This window comes from Syzygium oleosum, unplaced genomic scaffold (genome assembly GCF_021117445.2).
Source record: "Syzygium oleosum isolate NSW1041296 unplaced genomic scaffold, Sole_v2.1 Sole_v2.33, whole genome shotgun sequence".
Lineage (NCBI taxonomy): Eukaryota > Viridiplantae > Streptophyta > Magnoliopsida > Myrtales > Myrtaceae > Syzygium > Syzygium oleosum.
Genome location: NW_026607517.1, coordinates 587,840 through 605,425, shown reverse-complemented (window position 1 = coordinate 605,425; position 17,586 = coordinate 587,840). Strand labels below are relative to the sequence as shown.

Here is a 17,586-nt window from a genome sequence, read left to right as displayed (position 1 = left end):
TGATAAAATGCGATACTCATTAGCACACTCCGGAGGACTACGGTACAGATTTGTACTACTAGTGCTCTTCAATTTTTGTTATTGCGATAGTCAAAACGATACAGATTACTGGCTCTGATGATACAAGGAGAGAGAGCACATTATGGTACTGTCCATAATCCAAACCGACAACTAGAGAGGATAATAATGGACCCATCTCATAAACATTTCGAAGCATTCTCTTCTATAATATTCTGGAGCTGTGTGTCCAGCACCCTACAAAGGACGCAAAACCACGTTGCTTCAATTACTCCATTCGCTTGTGAAAGTAAACGCTAGGCATCAAAACAGCAAAACGAAAAGCCATAAAAAGAAAGCAACATAGAAGTTGCATACCTTGACTGTAGCATAAGTTAATCGATATCCATGTTCTGAGTATTTCTTCGTGTATCTGCAGTTCAGCGATCTAGGACTTCAGCTCAAACTCGTTAAAGTGGCAAAGACTACATTGAAAGAGAGAACTCACCCTGCAACTTGACCATCCACAAACCACGGTCGCCAGTCATTTACGACCGTCAAATTGAGACGTTTTATCCATTCAACCGTACCCACAAATGGAACAACCATGTCACGGTCACCGCTGCATCAAGAGGGGTATAAGAAGGTGAGAAGCTACAGGTACCTCCTTGTCAAACAAAATGTTTATTAAGCTGTAACCTATGCTTTATGATCAACAACGTTTTTGCTTCCACTTAGTCATGCTGGTATTTGGGACAAGGGACGATTTGCTCAGTTCAAGATGAAATCATACATGACTACGCTATAGTGGTGCCTTGATACTTAGCAAGCATACCGGACAAAATTTATGAGTAGATTGAGAACGCAAAGGCGTGCTAGTAATTACCACTCCACCAAGACCTCTAAACCCAGTGTGCTGAGGCTTTTGTGGACTTCAACAACGCTCTGAATGTCTTTTGTGTATGCTAAGCTTTTGTTGCACCTCTTCCAGTCCATTACTGTCCCCTGTGTTCATTATTACAGAAACGTATCAATAATTTTGCAAGAATCAAACTGTCACTACCCTTATGAGTAATCACTCAACCATTTATTTTAACTTACCAGTCGAACATTTAAAGCTTTCTGGACCCTAAGATCATTAGACCACGTATAGGACAAAGCGTAGTTAAAGTTCTGCACAAAGAATCATAATTATAGCACTCGTGATATGTGAACAGAAAGAGAAAGTCATTTCCCGTAACATGTAATTAACTAATAAACAGAACGGCAATCTTACCCGGCACCAATATTCAGGAATTCTCGGGGGTGAAAGAATAAACTCTGTCGTATCCTCTTGTACAGATCGACGACCAATTTCTGGGTTCATTTTAGGGGATGCGAAGACACACTTTGGTTCCAAAATGTCATTGCGGAAAAGATCTTTAACACACTGCAATTCGAGAATATGATTCAGTCTGATGCCTGATTAACCTAGAGAAAATCTCCATATTGAAGGTCTTGATTTGTATTACCTTTTTGATTGCCCCAAGAGCAGTCCAGCACTCCGTATTTGATGGATCCACATTAACATAGGTCTCATTACAACTTATTTTTGCTGCCTGTAAAGCATAGATAACAATATAGTTTAGATAAGCTGACAGATGACTTCACTGCTGACGAGGGTACTATATAGTCCACACCGTGTGGCCATACCAAGCTATGATATATAGCTTTCGAGAATGCTCGTAGAAATTTTCAAACCAAAGAGTCACTTCAAGACTGCATCAATCTTGGAGAAAAAGGAGACTTAAAGGAGAGGGTTCAATTACCTCATAGAGTTCATCAGAGATCAGTGCCATCCTGTGAGCAAATACAATCTTCGAGTTTTCATCAACAACTGAATCTGTTCTTGGACTTCCAACTAGATAACCCTGAAGATCAACATCCCATCAGCAGCTTAAGACCTCGATGACATATTGAAGCTGGTTCATGCAGAAGTGAGCACTGGAGCTCCAAAATTAAATTTTACCTTGAGATTCAGGCGTGGCACGACACCATCCTTGTTAGCTAAAAGTCCGTAGAAAAAAGCCAAAAATATTTAGACTGAATCTAGTATGGACAAAAAAAAGATATTGATTTTGGCGAAAGATATACCCTCCACTACATATTTGGTGACAAGGGGAACCGTCATGCCAGAGTAAGAATCACCGCCAATGAATAGTTGAGTAGCGAGATATTGCGGGTGATCGACCATCCACTGTGTGTATAAGCATTGCCTTTTTTAAGTCAGTCGACGATTAAAGAGTAAATTTAACTTAATTCAATTTAATGTGACAGAATCCTTCATAAGAATGGATAACAAGTTCTGTCTTCACTTGGTCAGAAGCATCATATTGTTGCTTATCCTGTATTACTAACCTTTCTGAGAAACTCGTATGCTTGCTTTGCTGAACTTGAGTCTGAAGAATACCAACCTTCATCTGTTGTTGAATAAGAAAAACCAGTACCAACTGGCGAATCTACAAATATGATGCTAGCTGTCTGAAGAGCAAAAGAATTAGATTCATGACGAAGTTCACAAAAATGCAAGGGAAAATGAATAGCTTGTGTGAGTGATGAGACCTTTGTCCATGCGTACTCATAAGGTCGCAATTTTGGCAATCCTCCTTTATAATTCTCAATATCAAACTCCATTGGACCTGCATTTATGAATAAGCTAATTATGGCTATTTCCAGAGAGGAAGCCAGTGTGCATGAGAATGCAATGTCCTTGAAAACCAGTTTCATATCTTGCTGATTTTTCTTTGCAAATAGGTCATAAGGAATCCTGTAAAAGCTACATAATGTTTGACTCGTCTAATAAGTTCTCGGGCATGAAACGGACAATGGACAGTCCACAATCCATAATTTGCCAATACATTTTGCTAGAGATATCACTCAAATATTTGCTGATAATGAATGCTCAAGTGTGTCATTACCATGTTAGCAAGATAAATGCTGCTTAAAAATCAGATTAGAACAACATTAGCCATGTCTCAGATCCAAACCGTGTTGAATTTTGAAATTTGCTTCTTCCACACAGTCTGGTACAACAGCATAAGTGAAGATCTGACGGATAACTAATCCAATCATTGCATCCTAGCAAATATTTTCTAGGTCCTGTAGCACAAGAATAATCGAAATGGAGCTAACACCAGCTTGATGATGTCTATGTGCTACTGAAACTTCTTAATGACCGCACACATGGTCTAGTCCATTTAACACCTCGATTGCTACTGTTTTTTCTTTTTTTTCCTTTAATTTCACTTCATTTTGTGACTAGTCAGATGGTTCATAAGCAGTTCTATATTTGCTTCAGCAGCCTAAAGCTGTTACAAACGTTCTTGATATCATGTCAGGTTCAAACTTTTCACCATTCGAGAACAAGAAAATACTAGATCAGCTTCATGTATCAGGTACGGACATATCGTCCCTTCTTATAGACTTGGTCATGGGCTCAATAGCCTGCAGGGCATAGCTAGGCCCTCGGATAAATGGGTGCGCCCGGGAAAGTACTCTACATGTAAAAACCTGACCCAAAATCAACATCTTTCTTTCTTGTGATGGGGTGGGATTGTGTGACAAGTTACGCCCAACATACGCGGCTTGGTCCTCAATCAAGGCTACTTCACTGAGCTCTAGAGACAAGATACAGCAATCACTACTGGCAATTAAAATTCCAAAAGTGTATTTCCTTATTACCGCTCTGTCATATTCTCAAGTGCGAATAAATTAAAGAACTGTTATATTCTATCAACTTATCTCACGATATATCCACACAAGGGAGGGGAATTGCAATTCATTTCTCTTCGTTTGCTTCAATTATCACTCTCATTATATTTCCTTCATTTCCTTCCTAGTTTTTAATTTTTTTGGTCGAAATTTCCTTCCTAGTTTAGATGGTTAACTGTAGCTTCAGTCAAAACTGCTTACCTACTCCAAGAAACCAATTCCAAATTAAAAGTATAATGGCAGAGATCTCACTGGGAAATTGCACTTACCTACGGCAGTTTTATTGTCCATAATTGCATATCCAGGCACGTTCCCTTGAACTATCAAACATCGGTACTGAACCGAACTCAAATTAAGGAAGAACAGAGAAGAAAATATCTGAATTACAAACTACGTGCGAATTTTCTCTCTAATTTACAAGAATTTAACTAGGTCAGTCTACTAACTAATCTTTGGGCAAGGATAAACGGTCTTCTTCTGTGAATTGGAGTAATTTTTTTCCATTTCTCAACACCAAAAAAAAAAAGAAGAAGTATTTAGACTCTGTGATCCAAGCTCACTTAACTGCAAGTTAAACCATACCTAACAGTCAATATGCTCCTCCTAACTAGGAAGGTCCTACCTAAACTTAGACATCTCTCGAATCACGAAGATAGTAAAGAAGCTTCTCCTGTATCACATGCCCAACCCCAATCCAGCAACAGTTCAAGGTGACTCCATGACAAAAAAGAATTATCCCACGCTCATCTACTTCAAGTTCGAAATTGAACAGTCATCCAATTAGCGAAAATGGATCTTTTTCGGTTGAAAAGCGGGTGAGAAATGGAAAAGACAGATTTTTTTGCAACCGATCGTATTAACAATTAATCCCACTTGTAAAGCACACCTAAAATAGCAAGTTCCTAAAGAACTCGTTATACATGACACAAGAAAAAGCGACTCCGTCTGAAACCATGAAGGCACTCGTCCAACAAAAAAACGAGAAAGCGTTTATGATAAGGAAAGGGACAGAATATGAAGACGTGCCTATCTCGTAGATGAGGCCATTGAAGGAGGAGCAACCGGGGCCTCCAGTGAGCCACAGGAAAATAGGATCCTCTTCTGGGTCTCCTTGGGATTCAATGAAGTAGTAGAACAGCTCCGAACTGTCCACCGTCACGTACCTGACGATCATGACAGCACAATTCACCCCGATTCAAGAAATGCAACAGCACGACTCGACACGACACGACAACCAAATTCAAGAACATCATCAGCAAGAGCCCACCAAAAGGAGGCATCGAGAGTTCAAGAATTTTACCCAGTTTCGAGCTTGAACGGAAGCTCTCCCTCATACCCAGGAAGATACTTCACAATGGAACCAGAAAGGACCGAACTCGCACAGAACAGCAGGGTCAAAAGCGAAAACAAGAGCACCCTCGAAAATGACTTCGTGGAAAGCAATGACTTTGAGTGCACAGCCCTTGCCATGTTCGACATCATTAAGCACCACGGGCTCTCTTTTCAGTTCTTTGGGTTTCTGTAAAGCTGGGAGTGAGCTTATATATAGTGCAGAGAATACACAGAGAAGAGGCAGTTGGGTGGCGCTCAAGTTCAAACAAACAGGAGAGTTAAATTATTGTCATACTGGAAAATTGGATTCTTCTCCCCGCCGCCACCCCCCCACATATGCTTGGACGGTTTTTCTAATTTAAATCCCCCATATGTGTGGAAAAATTTAGACATCTTAAGCAAGGCCGGTGTATCGAGTGATGTTCACATTGGAAAAATTTATCCATGTCACATCGCAATGTCGCCCGACGGTCTTGCCAGCTGAATTTCGATAGATTTGGTGTGGGAGAAACTCGATTAAAGAATTTATAAATGTAAAAGGGCTTAATTAGATCAATTGAAAATGGAGTTAATGAGAAAAGGCGTGAAATTATAATAACAAAAGGCTAACTTTTTCCTCTTTGGAAGGATAAAAACTACAAACATCTTATAATACAATTTCATTTTATTGTCATATTTAAGTGTCACCTATGGCTGGATATTGTTAAAATGACCCTCCCCTTGTTACAAAGAAAGCCATATTGTTTTCAATTGAAGTATACTAAAATGTGTTTCAAGAACACTCGTCATGGGAATCATTTAAAAAGAAAATGCATCTCAGAAAGACGCTATGTTGAAATTATGTAAATCAATTTAATGCACTAGCTAATATATTTTTCGTTAAAGTAAAGATTACTATTTGCAAAGCATGAGTAATGATTAGTATAAAGTATCAAAGAGTACTTTTTAATCAAATTTATTGAATTTCAAGGCGGGCGTGCGTGCGTGCGCACGCACATATATATAACACAACTCATGAACTTTGTAATCATGTGATCGGCTCAACTAATTCAAAGCTAAATACATCTATTTCTATAAGTTGAGAATTCTCTATAATTCTATCACCAAATTCGATATCATTTGCGAAAAGAAAGAATTTTCCATTAACGAGATGGTTTTAGTAAGAGTCCGAACATTTTTAGGTCGTATTTGGTGGATTATACGATAAACCAATCTAGAAACTAGAATAGTAATACTAAGTAAATTAATATGATTAATAGAAAAATACGAGTAAAGAATAAGGATGACATTTTTGGTCCTCGTGCTACCTCTTCTAGTTACATTCTCCCTCAGAAAAAGAAGAATTTTTCAAATCTAGAAAACCAACTAATATGGGGATTAGAACTAAGTTACAACTTAGTTTAATTATATCTTCATCTTCCCCACCTACCCCTGAAGGGGCAGGTACGGAAGCTCGGTAGAGCAACACAGGCATCAGTCCCCACCTATTCCGAAACATAACCTTTTTTACCTCGTAGGTGTATCTAACCATTTCTTGGGATGGATGCCAAGTGGCTCTACAATATTAAGGTGTGATCAAACAGACAGGCCCTCACCCTGCAATTGTCTGTTTAAATCAATCCTTAAAATTGGCGAAAGTGTAACTACGAGGTGATTTGATGACACGTTCAAAGGGGGTCATTAAAGATGGTATCTGTTTACTCTCAGTGAAATGATAAAATATAGATAAAGAAAATGTGAAAAGAGTTTTTAAATGAATAGAGATGGCTGAAAATAATGTTGAGCACGACTTTAGTAATGTCGAAACGAGTCCTCTTTATTGCTTCAAAACGTGACTTCTCGATCTTGTCCTCATCGGTGGGACCATGTCGGATCAGGACCATGTTGGTAGGTTTTCACGTGGTTGGTCCACCAGTTCCTTTGGGGCTTATGCCATAACCGGTAGATAGAATGACATGGATACGTCTTTGGGTTTCAAAGTTCACTGGTGGTCACGTGCGTGGAGAGCTTGTGGTTTGGTAAACGTTCAGTATATAATATACATATATATGAAGATAATGATGCGTGATTAGAAAATCCACTTTCCAACTCATTCTGATAGCGAAGAAACTGTCGGTCTGTCACCCTCTTAAATCAGTCGAAATCGAATTTGGCATCCTGCTGTGTTTTTTAATACTTCAACCAAGGCAGCTGAGTCAAATGGGGTTATGTATCTGTATAAAAAATCTGCTCCTGCCATCACGTTTCCAATACTGAATCAGTGCTACTGATCCTTTCATGCTAAGAGAGTAAGATGACGATTAAGTAAAGTCTTAAGGTATCTTGGTGTTAACAGAATCAAATCAGCAACAATCAAGCTCCGCCAAATCAGAAACCAGATCTTCCTCCTCTGCATCAATAATCAAATCAATTATTTAGTTTCCATTTGTGATTCCTTAATTGTAGATATTGTTCACCTTGTAAAATCCTATAAATGCAGGAGGTTTTGTCAATGGAAATGCACGATAAGAATCATAAACAACAGAAAAGATTCTTACTCATTCATCCTCCTCCTTATTCTTAGAAGTTCCTTCTTCCTCTCAATTTCATGGATGTTAATAATTCTAACATGGTACCAGAGCCATCCAGCGAAAGCTCTCGATCCGACACAAACCCAATTCCTCCCTCCTCAGAATTAACCGCTGCCGCTGTCAATCCTCACATTGCAGCACCCAACTCGACATCCAGCCTCCACCTACCAGAGGGGAGAAGCTCACTGGACAAAATTACCTAATCTGGAAAGCTCAAATTTCTCCATACCTACAAGTAGCCAACCTCCTCTCTGTTCTTGATGGCTCAGAACCGGCTCCTTAGCAATACATTCGTCACGTATCCAACAACACCACAGCAATTCCTAATCCAAAATACAAGGCATGGCGAATCCGTGACTCAATTGCGATGGGGTGGATCCTCAATTCATCCACCTCCCCTGTTGTCGCCCAATTGACGAACCACACCACTGTAGCAGCCATCTGGAAATACCTCTCTGAGTCTCTGGAAATACCTCTCCGAGTCCTATGTAGCACAATCAACAGCACAGGCATTGGCTTTGCGGCTTCAATTTCAATCCATCACTAAAGGAAGCAGCACAATCACAGAGTTCCTTCAAGAGGTAGCCACCATCACAGATCAATTGGCCACCATTGGAGAACCTCTCTCAGCCAACGAATATCACATGCACATCTTCCATGGTCTTGGCCTAGAATTTTTCGGATTAGACACAGCGATCTTTGTCATCTCTCAATCAGGGGCACTCTCACGCGATGCTCTTCACGGATTGCTGCTTCAACACGAAGGAAGACTAGAGTTGGGCAAAATGACCTCCAATACTCCTCCACGTGCTGCTTTTATATCTCACCAAACACGATTCACACCTCAACAGCCTAAAGGAGGCTCTCAAAATTTCAGCCCATCAAATGCAAGACCATCCAACACCAACCCACTTCTGCCGACACCAATAGGTTCTCCCAACTACCGATCATCTGATGGAGGTGGCAAGCGGCACAATTCTGGGCCGTTCTGTCAGATATGCCACCGCCAAGGCCATTGAGCCAATAATTGCAAGGAGCGCTTTAATCCCAAGTTTGTGACACCACCACCACCTCAGGCAAATTATTCAGCCCCAACCGAAGCTACTCAACCAGTGGCCTATTATGCCCCTCCTGCTACTCCACCTTCTGCTATGGATATCCAGTCTTGGTATCCTGATTCCGGGGCCGCCCACCATATCACCAACAGCAGTTTCGGCCTCTCACAGGTCATTCCGTACAAAGGGAACCAACAATTGACTGTCGGTGATGGAGTTTCTCTTCTCATTACTCACACAGGTACATTCGTGCCTTCATCAGGTCCTCAATTCCGTCTTTTCGATGTCTTGGTTGTTCCCAATATTACGAAAAATCTGCTATCAGTTTCTAAATTTTCTCACGATAACAGTTGCGTTTTCTTGTTTTACCCTACCTCATTTGTTGCTCTATGTGCTCATACTGGTTAGGTATTCCTCCGAGGTCATCTTGAGAACGGTCTATACCGGGTCTCCACCTCTGACAAGTCTCCTTCTGCCTTTCTTAGTTCCTTAAATTTGTGGCATCAATGGCTAGGTCATGCGTCATCAGATAGAGTAGCACGTCTCCTTCAATCCACACAAACTAAATTTTACAAGTCGTCTCACTCACATTGTACGGCCCGTGCTCTTAGCAAGAGTAAATGCCAACCCCACCCCCTATCCCCTTCTAAAGCTAAATTTCCTCTTAAATTAGTTCACTTTGATGTTTGGGGCCTGTCCCCTCTCACTTCTGTTTCGGGATATAAATATTATGTCTGTTTTGTCGATGATCATTCACGTTTCACTTGGTATTATTCCTTTACCACTTGTGATCAATTTGCAAACAGTTTCAAGGCTTTCCACAAATTTTCTGAAACTCAATTGCAGCATCAACTTCAAACAATTCAGTGTGATGATGCACCAGGATTTCGTCGCTCTACTGAAGTGCGCAACCATCTCCTCCAACATGGTATACATCAACGAGTATCTTGTCCCTATGCCTCATTTTAGAATGGCACAGCAAAACGCAAACACAGCCACATTGTCGAGACAAGCCTCGCACTTATGTCTCACGCCTCAATTCCCTACTAGTTCTGGGAGTATGCTTTTGAAACGGCTGTACATCTAATCAACAGGACTTCGACTCCTCTCCTCAACAATCTCACACCCTGGCAAACACTATTCAAAACGCGACCAGAGGTGTCACACCTCAAAGTTTTCAAGTGCACAGTTTTCTCATATTTGCGTCCCTATACTACTCACAAGCATGCCCCCAGATCTCAACACTACATCTTTCTTGGCTATCCTCCGGGGTATAGAGGCTATCAATGTTACTGCCCGCGAACTAGTAAGATCTTCACTGCGGCTGATGCGGTTTTCGATGAGAACACCTTTCCATTTGGAGATCCACCTTCTCTACCACCATGCTTTGCTCCTCCTCCTACAAATGTGGTGCTGCCTCTACCATCGACGGACAACTCCGAACTGCCCTCTACGTCTACAATAGTAGATCCTAACTCTGCGTCCGCACCGTCTCTCTCACCAACTCCATCCGCAGCTCCCTCCACAGCTCTGGAGCCTGACAGTTCCAACTCCTCTACTTCGGCCACTTCCACCTCAGTCCCAACACATCCCATGATCACTCGGTTGAGAGATGGCACAATTCACAGGCGAATGCTCACAAAAAATCAAACTTTTGCTTTGACTACAGGCACACAGACTCCCATCGAGCCTACTTGCTTCACGCAGGCATCCTGAGATCCAGATTGATGAGCAATTATGGCGGCAGAATATAACGCCTTATTCAAAAATGGAACTTGGGAATTTGTACCACCACCTTCTCATGTCTGCCCAATCGGCTGCAAATGGATTTTCAAAGTCAAACTCAAGTCCGATGGCTCCCTTGAAAGGTACAAGGCTCGACTAGTTGCCAAAGGCTATCACCAACAACAGGGAATTGACTATACGGAGACATTCAACCCAGTAGCCAAACCAGTCACCATCCGCACAGTCGTTGTTGTAACTTACTCCCGAGGGTGGCCCATTCATCAACTAGATGTCTCCAATGCTTTCCTTCACTGTCACTTATCTGAAGAAGTCTACATGACGCAACCATAAGGATTTGTTGATCCCCATCGTCCGACTCATGTCTGCCATCTTCGACGCTCTCTCTATGGTTTGAAGTAAGGGCCGCGTGCGTGCTACCAGCGGCTCTATTTATATCTCCTCAAAATCAGGTTCTGCCTATCTACTACGGACTCCTCTCTCTTCATTATGCATACTACACATTACAGTACTTTTCTGCTTGTATATGTGGATGATATCATCCTCACAGGGTCACCTCAAGCTCCTCTGCAAGCCTTACTTAACTCACTCCAAGGTGAATTTGCCATCAAAGACCTCGGACCCCTTCACTATTTTCCGGAAATGGAAGTACAGCATACCTCCACCGGCCTTCTACTCAATCAAGCCAAGTTCACTCAAGAGATCCTGCAACGGTCTAAGATGACCGAAGCTAGAGTTGCACCTACTTCTTGCACCACCGATGAACCATTATCTGCTCAATCCGGTGATCCTATGCCTGATCCTATACTTTATCGCAGCATTGTTGGAGCTCTTCAGTACCTCACACTCACACACCCTGATATATCTTACTCTGTGAACACCGCCTGTCAGTTCCTTCATGCTCCCACCATCATAGTTGGCAAGCTGTCAAGCGGATCCCGCGCTATCTTGCTAACACTCCATGGCACGGGCTACACTTCATCTGCATGTCATCCACAGCTCTCCATGCATTCTCCAACGCCAGCTGGGCCGATGACCGAGACAACCGACGTTCCGTTGGTGGCTTCTGCATCTATCTTGGTTCCAACCTTATTTCTTGGAGTTCTCACAAACAACGAACAGTTGCTCGCTCTAGCACAGAAGCAAAATACAAAAGCCTAGCAGCAACCACAGCCGAGCTCATTTGGATAGAGTTTCTTCTTCGTGACCTTAGGGCAATACCTCCACATTTGCCCACTCTCTAGTGTGACAATCTCTCGACCATCTATCTCACCGCAAATCCAGTCTTCCATGCCCGCACAAAGCATGTGAAGATTGATTTTCACTTCATACGGGAGCGCTTGGCACACCTTCAACACTCAGTTCATTATATCTCGTCCGTCGATCAACCAGCTGACATCTTCACCAAAGGACTCTCATCGGCCAGGTTTTGGATGCTATGGTCCAAGTCGACTGTCCATTCAGCCCAGTCAACTTGCGGGGGGATACTAACAGAATCATATCAGCAACAATCAAGCTCCACCAAATCAGAAACCAGATCTTCCTCCTCTGCATCAATCGTCAAATCAGTTGTTTAGTTTTCATTTGTGATTCCTTAACTGTAGTTATTGTTCACCTTGTAAAATCCTATAAATGCAGGAGGTTGTATCAATGGAAATGCAAGATAAGAATCATAAACGACAGAAAAGATTCTTACTCATTGATCCTTCTTCTTCTTCTTAGAAGTTCCTTCTTCCTCTCAACTTCATGGATGTTAATAATTCTAACACTTGGGATTCTACTGGTCGTTTAGCAGAAGAAAAGATTCCACTCCTTTAAACACAATTGAGTGCGTTTTGACTTTTTTCAAGTCAATTAATTGATAGAAAATGGACATGATCCCAGCATCTCTTGATTTGAACAAGTGCAAATGTTAATTGGTCCACATTAGGAGTGATGGGTTCCGGGGTGGATCGTTTCGCACCCTGGAACCGGAATCCTGATTGAATAAGGTCAATTCCTAGTCTGTGGAACCGGAAACCGACTGTGTCCACCCTAGAACTGGACTAGATCGGACAGGCCAATCCCAATCTAGTTCCCAGGTTGTCCTTGGAATCGGCAGTGTTATTTATCTTTTAAATGTTTTATTTACTTTCTCAAAAGTTCTTAAATATATTGAGAGTTACTAATCACAGGGATGTTATTATTAATAAAAGAGATTACTCTCACAAATAATCTATACGTTTTCCCTTGCTGAATAAAAAATAATAATATACTCCGGGCCGGTTTCGCCAGTCCGATCAGCCTAGTTCCTGAAGGAATCGGGAAAATAACAACACAAGCACCCTCAATGTCATATCAATTGACTAGAACATCAAGAAATGCAATGAACCTGCACAAGTACTATAGTTAAACTGAAGGGGAGTTCTCCATCATACTCAGGAAGATACTTTACATTGGAACCAGAAAGGACTGAACTTGCAGAAGATAGCAGGATCAACGTAGTTGGTTACATAGTTAACATTTTGAAACTTTCTTTTTATGGGTATTTGTATTATGAATTTACATGGGTTAAGTTGTCCCAAAAATGTGGGGGAAAACTTGGGAAGGAACTAGTCTTGCATATCTCCAATGATATTATCATGGAGATCTATGAAATCAATTAATGAACTCTGCATTATGTGAATCCACTAAATGAGAACACTGAAAATTAGGAAATGGTTGTGTGGTATTTATTTATTTATTTTTGTTATTGCGATGGTCGAAACGATACAGATTACTGGCTCTGATGATACAAGAAGAGAGAAGACATTATAAATTTATAATACTGTCCAAAATCCTAACTGTCAACTAGTGCGGAAGATAATGGATCCAGCTCATAAACATTTCGTAGCATTCTCTTCTATAATATTCTGGAGCTGTGTGTCCAACACCCTACAAAGGACGCAAAACCACGTTGCTTCAATTACTCCATTCGCTTGTGTAAGTAAACGACAGACATCAAAACAGCAAAATGGAAAGAAAAAATAGAAAGCAACATAAAAGTTGCATACCTTGACTGTAGCATAAGTTAATCGATATCCATGTTCTGAGTATTTCTTCGTGTCTCTGCAGTTCAGTGACCTAGGACTTTCAGCTCGAAACACGTTAAAGCAGCAAAGACTACATTGAAAGAGAGAACTCACCCTGCAACTTGACCATCCACAAACCATGGTCGCCAGTCATTTACAACCGTCAAATTGAGACGTTTTATCCATTCAACCGTACCACAAATGGAAAAACCATGTCACGATCACTGCTGCATCAAACAGTCTATAAGGAGGTTAGAAGCTACAGGTACCTCCTTGTCAAACAAAATGTTCGTTAAGCTGTAACCTATGCATTGTGATCAACGACGTTTTTGCTTCCACTTATTCATGCTGGTATTTGGGACAAAGGCCTATTTCCTCGGTACCAGATGAAAGTGATGAATTGACTATGCAAGCATACCGGACAAAGTTTATTGGTAGAGTGGGAACTCAGAGGGACGCTAGTAATTACCACTCCACCAAGACCTCTAATCCCAGTGTGCTGAGGTTTTTATGAACTTCAACGACGCTCTGAATGTCTTTTGTGGATGCCATGCTTCTGTTGCACCTCTTCCAGTTCAATACTGTCCCCTGTATTCATTTTTACAGAGACCTATAAATAATTTTGCAAGAATGAAATTGTCACTACCCTTATGAGTAATCACCCAACCAATTAAACTAACTTACCGCTCGAACATTTAAAGCTTTCTGGACCCTAAGATCATTTGACCACGTGTAGGACAAAGCATAGTTAAAGTACTGCAAAAAGAATCAAAATTATAGATAAGGCACTCATGATTTGTGAACAGAAAGAGAGACATTTCCCATAACATGTAATTAACTAATAAACGAAAACGGTGATTTTACCCTGCACCAATATTCAGGAATTCTCAGGGGTGAAAGAAAAAACTCTGTTGTATCCTCTTGTAGAGATCGACGACCAATTTCTGGGTTCATTTTAGGGGATGCGAGGACACACTTTGGTTCCAAAATGTCACTGCGGAATAGATCTTTAACACACTGCAATTTGAGAATATGATTCAGTCTGACGCCTGATTAAAACTTGAGAAAGTCTCCATATTGAAGGTCTTGATTGGTATTACCATTTTGATTTTCCCAAGAGCAGTCCTGCACTCTGTATTTGATGGATCCACATTAACATAGGTCTCATTACAACTTGTTTTTGCTGCCTGGAAAGTATAGATAACAGAATAGTTTAGATAAGCTTAACAGATGACTTCACTGTTGACAAGGGTAACCATAGTCCATACCATGTGGCAAAGAATGGGAACATATGTAGGAATATGACATCCTGATAACTTAATTAATAAAAGCCAAGATATGTTATGTAGCTTTTGAGAATGCTCGTAGAAATTTTTGAACCAAAGAGTCACTTCAAGACTGCATCAATCTAGGAGAAAAAGAAGCCGACTTCCCGGAGAGGGTTAAATCACCTCATAGAGTTCATCAGAGATAAGTGCCATCCTGTGAGCAAATACAATCTTCGAGTTCTCATCAATGACTGAATCTGTTCTAGGACTTCCAATTAGATAACACTGAAGATCAACATCCCATCAGCAGCTTAAGACCCCAATGCCACATTGAAGCTGGATCATGCAGAAGTGAGAACTGGAGCTCCAAGGTTAAATTTTACCTTGAGATTTGGGTGTGGCACGACACCATCCTTGTTAGCTAAAAGTCCATAGAAAAAAGCCAAAAATTATTTAGACTGAATCTTGTATGGACAACAAGAAAAAGATATTAATCCATGTGAAAGATATACCATCCACTACATATTTGGTGACAAGGGGAACCACCATGCCAGAGTAAGAATCACCGCCAATGAATAGTTGAACAGTGAGATACTGAGGGTGTTCGACCAACCAGTGTGTGTATAAGCATTGCATGTTTTAAGTGAGTTGATCATTAAAGAGATAATTAAACTCCATTCAATTTAATGTGACAGAATCCTTCATAACAATGGATAACAAATTTTGTATTCACTTGGTCAGAAGCATCATATTGTTGCGGATCCTGTATTACTAACCTTTCTGAGAAACTCGCATGCTTGCTTTGCTGAACTTGAGTCTGAAGTATACCAACCTTCTTCTGTTGTTGAATAAGAAAAACCAGTACCAACTGGCGAATCTACAAATATGATGCTAGCCGTCTGAAAAGCATAAAACTTGATTTATTACATTGTTAAAAAAAAATGCGAGGGAAAATTGATAAGCGCGCGTGAGTGATGAGACCTTTGTCCATGCGTACTCATAAGGTCGCAATTTTGGCAATCCTCCTTTATAATTCTCAATATCAAACTCCATTGGACCTGCATTTATGAAGAAGCTAATTACGGCTATTTCCAGAGAGGAAGCCAGTGTACAAATAATGTACATCCTGTTGTGCATCCAGAGTGAGAATGCAATAGCCTTTGAAAACCAGTTCCATATTTTGCTGATTTTTCTTTGGCATGAAGAATCCTGTGAAAGCTAATTAATGTTCAACTTATCTAATAAGTTCTCAGGCATGAAACAAACAATGGCCAGTCCACCATCCATTGTTTGCATAATTAGTTGATCATTTCGCTAGAGATCTGATGCAAAAATTTGCAGATATTGAATGCTCAAAGTGCACCGTTACATTATTTTGTGACTAGTCAGATGGTTCATAAGCAGTTCCATAGTTACTTCTGCAGCCTGAACCTGTCACAAGCCTTCTTGATATATTGTCAGTTAGATCAGCTTCAAGTATCAGGCATGCAACACATCATTTCTCCATTATGGCTTTGATCATGGGCTCAGCTCAGTAGCCTACTAGTACTGGGCATAGCTAGGCTCTAGGATAAATGGACGTGTAAAACCCGACCCAAAATTAACATTTCTCTTTTGTGATGGGTGGCGGGATTGGGTAACAAGGGAGGCCCAACAAATGGCTTGGCCCTCAATCAAGGCTCCTTCATTGAACAATCACTAATGGCAATTAATATCCCAAGAATGCATTTCATTATCACCGCTCACTTATGTTCTAAAATGCAAACAAAGTAAGTAAATGTTATATTCTATCAAGTTATCAAATTAGCAAAGTGGGTCGTTTCCAAAAAAAAAATGGGTAAAAAAAGGAAAGGCAAATTTTTTTTTTTATAATGGATCGTGTTAACGTGTATTCAAACTTATGAAGCAAGCTTAAAACATTATAATTGGCGCAAGATAAAGTGGCTTCGCTTGTCTAAAATATATATATATATATTACGTTAATAATGTGAAAAGTGATTTTTTGTGGTATTAATTCAATTTAACGTGGAGTAAATTTGTCACAAATGTACCAGTTCAGGGTTTTTGATTGTTAAAAAATTAGTTTTGGGTAAATTTATCACAAGTGTACCAATTTAGGATTTTTGGTGGTCAAAAAATTAGTTTGAGGTAAATTTGTCAAAGGTGTACCGGTTTGGAGTTTTTCATGATATTAACCAAAGTATAAAATAGATGATATGGCACATTCCCTATTTGCAATTAGAAAATTACTCGAGCTTCTATCCGCCAAATCAGGTCATATATATCATCGACACATTGTATGCAGGTTTTTTTTTTTGGTCAAAACATTGTACGCAGGTTGAGCCGTGTGTATCTGAAAAGTTAGTAGTATACAACCTTTCTTTTAGTAGTATACAAGAAATCTCCCTTCTCCTCTTCAAAGGAACAACACTTATCTTCATCAATTCTTCCTATCACACCTACCCCAACACTATAACTCCTCATTCCCATCGCATAATTAGATTGCATAGCGTTCACCCGCTGAATCTTGCCATTGATTCCCGATTTCTCGACTTCACTCCTTGGATCTATCCTCAAAACCAATCGAGACAGACTCGTACTTTGCGCGCCGTGATCGTTCACTGAAGAGTAGACATAGAAACTTTTGTGCAATAGAGTCGGCACTTGAGCAGCTGGACCTCCGACAGCGGGTCCGCTGTACTCAATCCTAGTTGCGCAATCCATTAAGCTGTCCATATAGAGATTTCTAACCTTGTTTAAAACCCTAATGGGGGCTCCTATTATGTGCTTGAACTTGCTTTGCTTAGACCTCGCCATTTTT

The 17,586-nt window shown here is 40.6% G+C and overlaps 2 protein-coding genes and 1 pseudogene across 2 annotated transcripts; 1 reads left to right on the top strand and 2 right to left on the bottom strand.

Annotated features, from left to right (window-relative positions):
- Positions 1 to 5,328, bottom strand: LOC115690337 (serine carboxypeptidase-like 18). The gene is made up of 14 exons (XM_030616665.2): positions 5,048 to 5,328; positions 4,774 to 4,910; positions 2,599 to 2,675; positions 2,395 to 2,517; positions 2,131 to 2,233; positions 2,006 to 2,043; positions 1,806 to 1,907; positions 1,509 to 1,595; positions 1,274 to 1,426; positions 1,099 to 1,170; positions 884 to 1,002; positions 506 to 619; positions 376 to 430; positions 1 to 255 (listed from the first exon to the last, which is right to left on the bottom strand). Exons 1-14 carry the CDS (start codon positions 5,227 to 5,229, stop codon positions 172 to 174), a joined length of 1,446 nt encoding a protein of 481 aa, XP_030472525.1. The 5' UTR covers positions 5,230 to 5,328; the 3' UTR covers positions 1 to 171.
- A 5,761-nt stretch (positions 5,329 to 11,089) lies between these two features.
- On the top strand, positions 11,090 to 11,608 carry LOC115690351 (uncharacterized mitochondrial protein AtMg00810-like). The gene has a single exon (XM_030616685.2). The coding sequence runs from the start codon at positions 11,090 to 11,092 to the stop codon at positions 11,606 to 11,608; it is 519 nt and encodes a 172-aa protein (XP_030472545.2).
- A 1,643-nt stretch (positions 11,609 to 13,251) lies between these two features.
- LOC115690352 (serine carboxypeptidase-like 18) lies at positions 13,252 to 15,381 on the bottom strand (annotated as a pseudogene).
- Between the last annotated feature and the right edge of the window lie 2,205 nt (positions 15,382 to 17,586).

Bases quoted from the DNA above. Each gene is read 5' to 3' on its own strand.
- LOC115690351 (XM_030616685.2), top strand. From the start codon at position 11,090: ATGGAAGTACAGCATACCTCCACCGGCCTTCTACTCAATCAAGCCAAG.
- LOC115690337 (XM_030616665.2), bottom strand. From the start codon at position 5,229: ATGATGTCGAACATGGCAAGGGCTGTGCACTCAAAGTCATTGCTTTCC. The intron at 2,044-2,130 runs GTATATCTTTCG...ACGGACTTTTAG, and splicing joins CACCAAATATGTAGTGGAGG to CTAACAAGGATGGTGTCGTG. The intron at 1,427-1,508 runs GTAATACAAATC...CTCGAATTGCAG, and splicing joins CTCTTGGGGCAATCAAAAAG to TGTGTTAAAGATCTTTTCCG.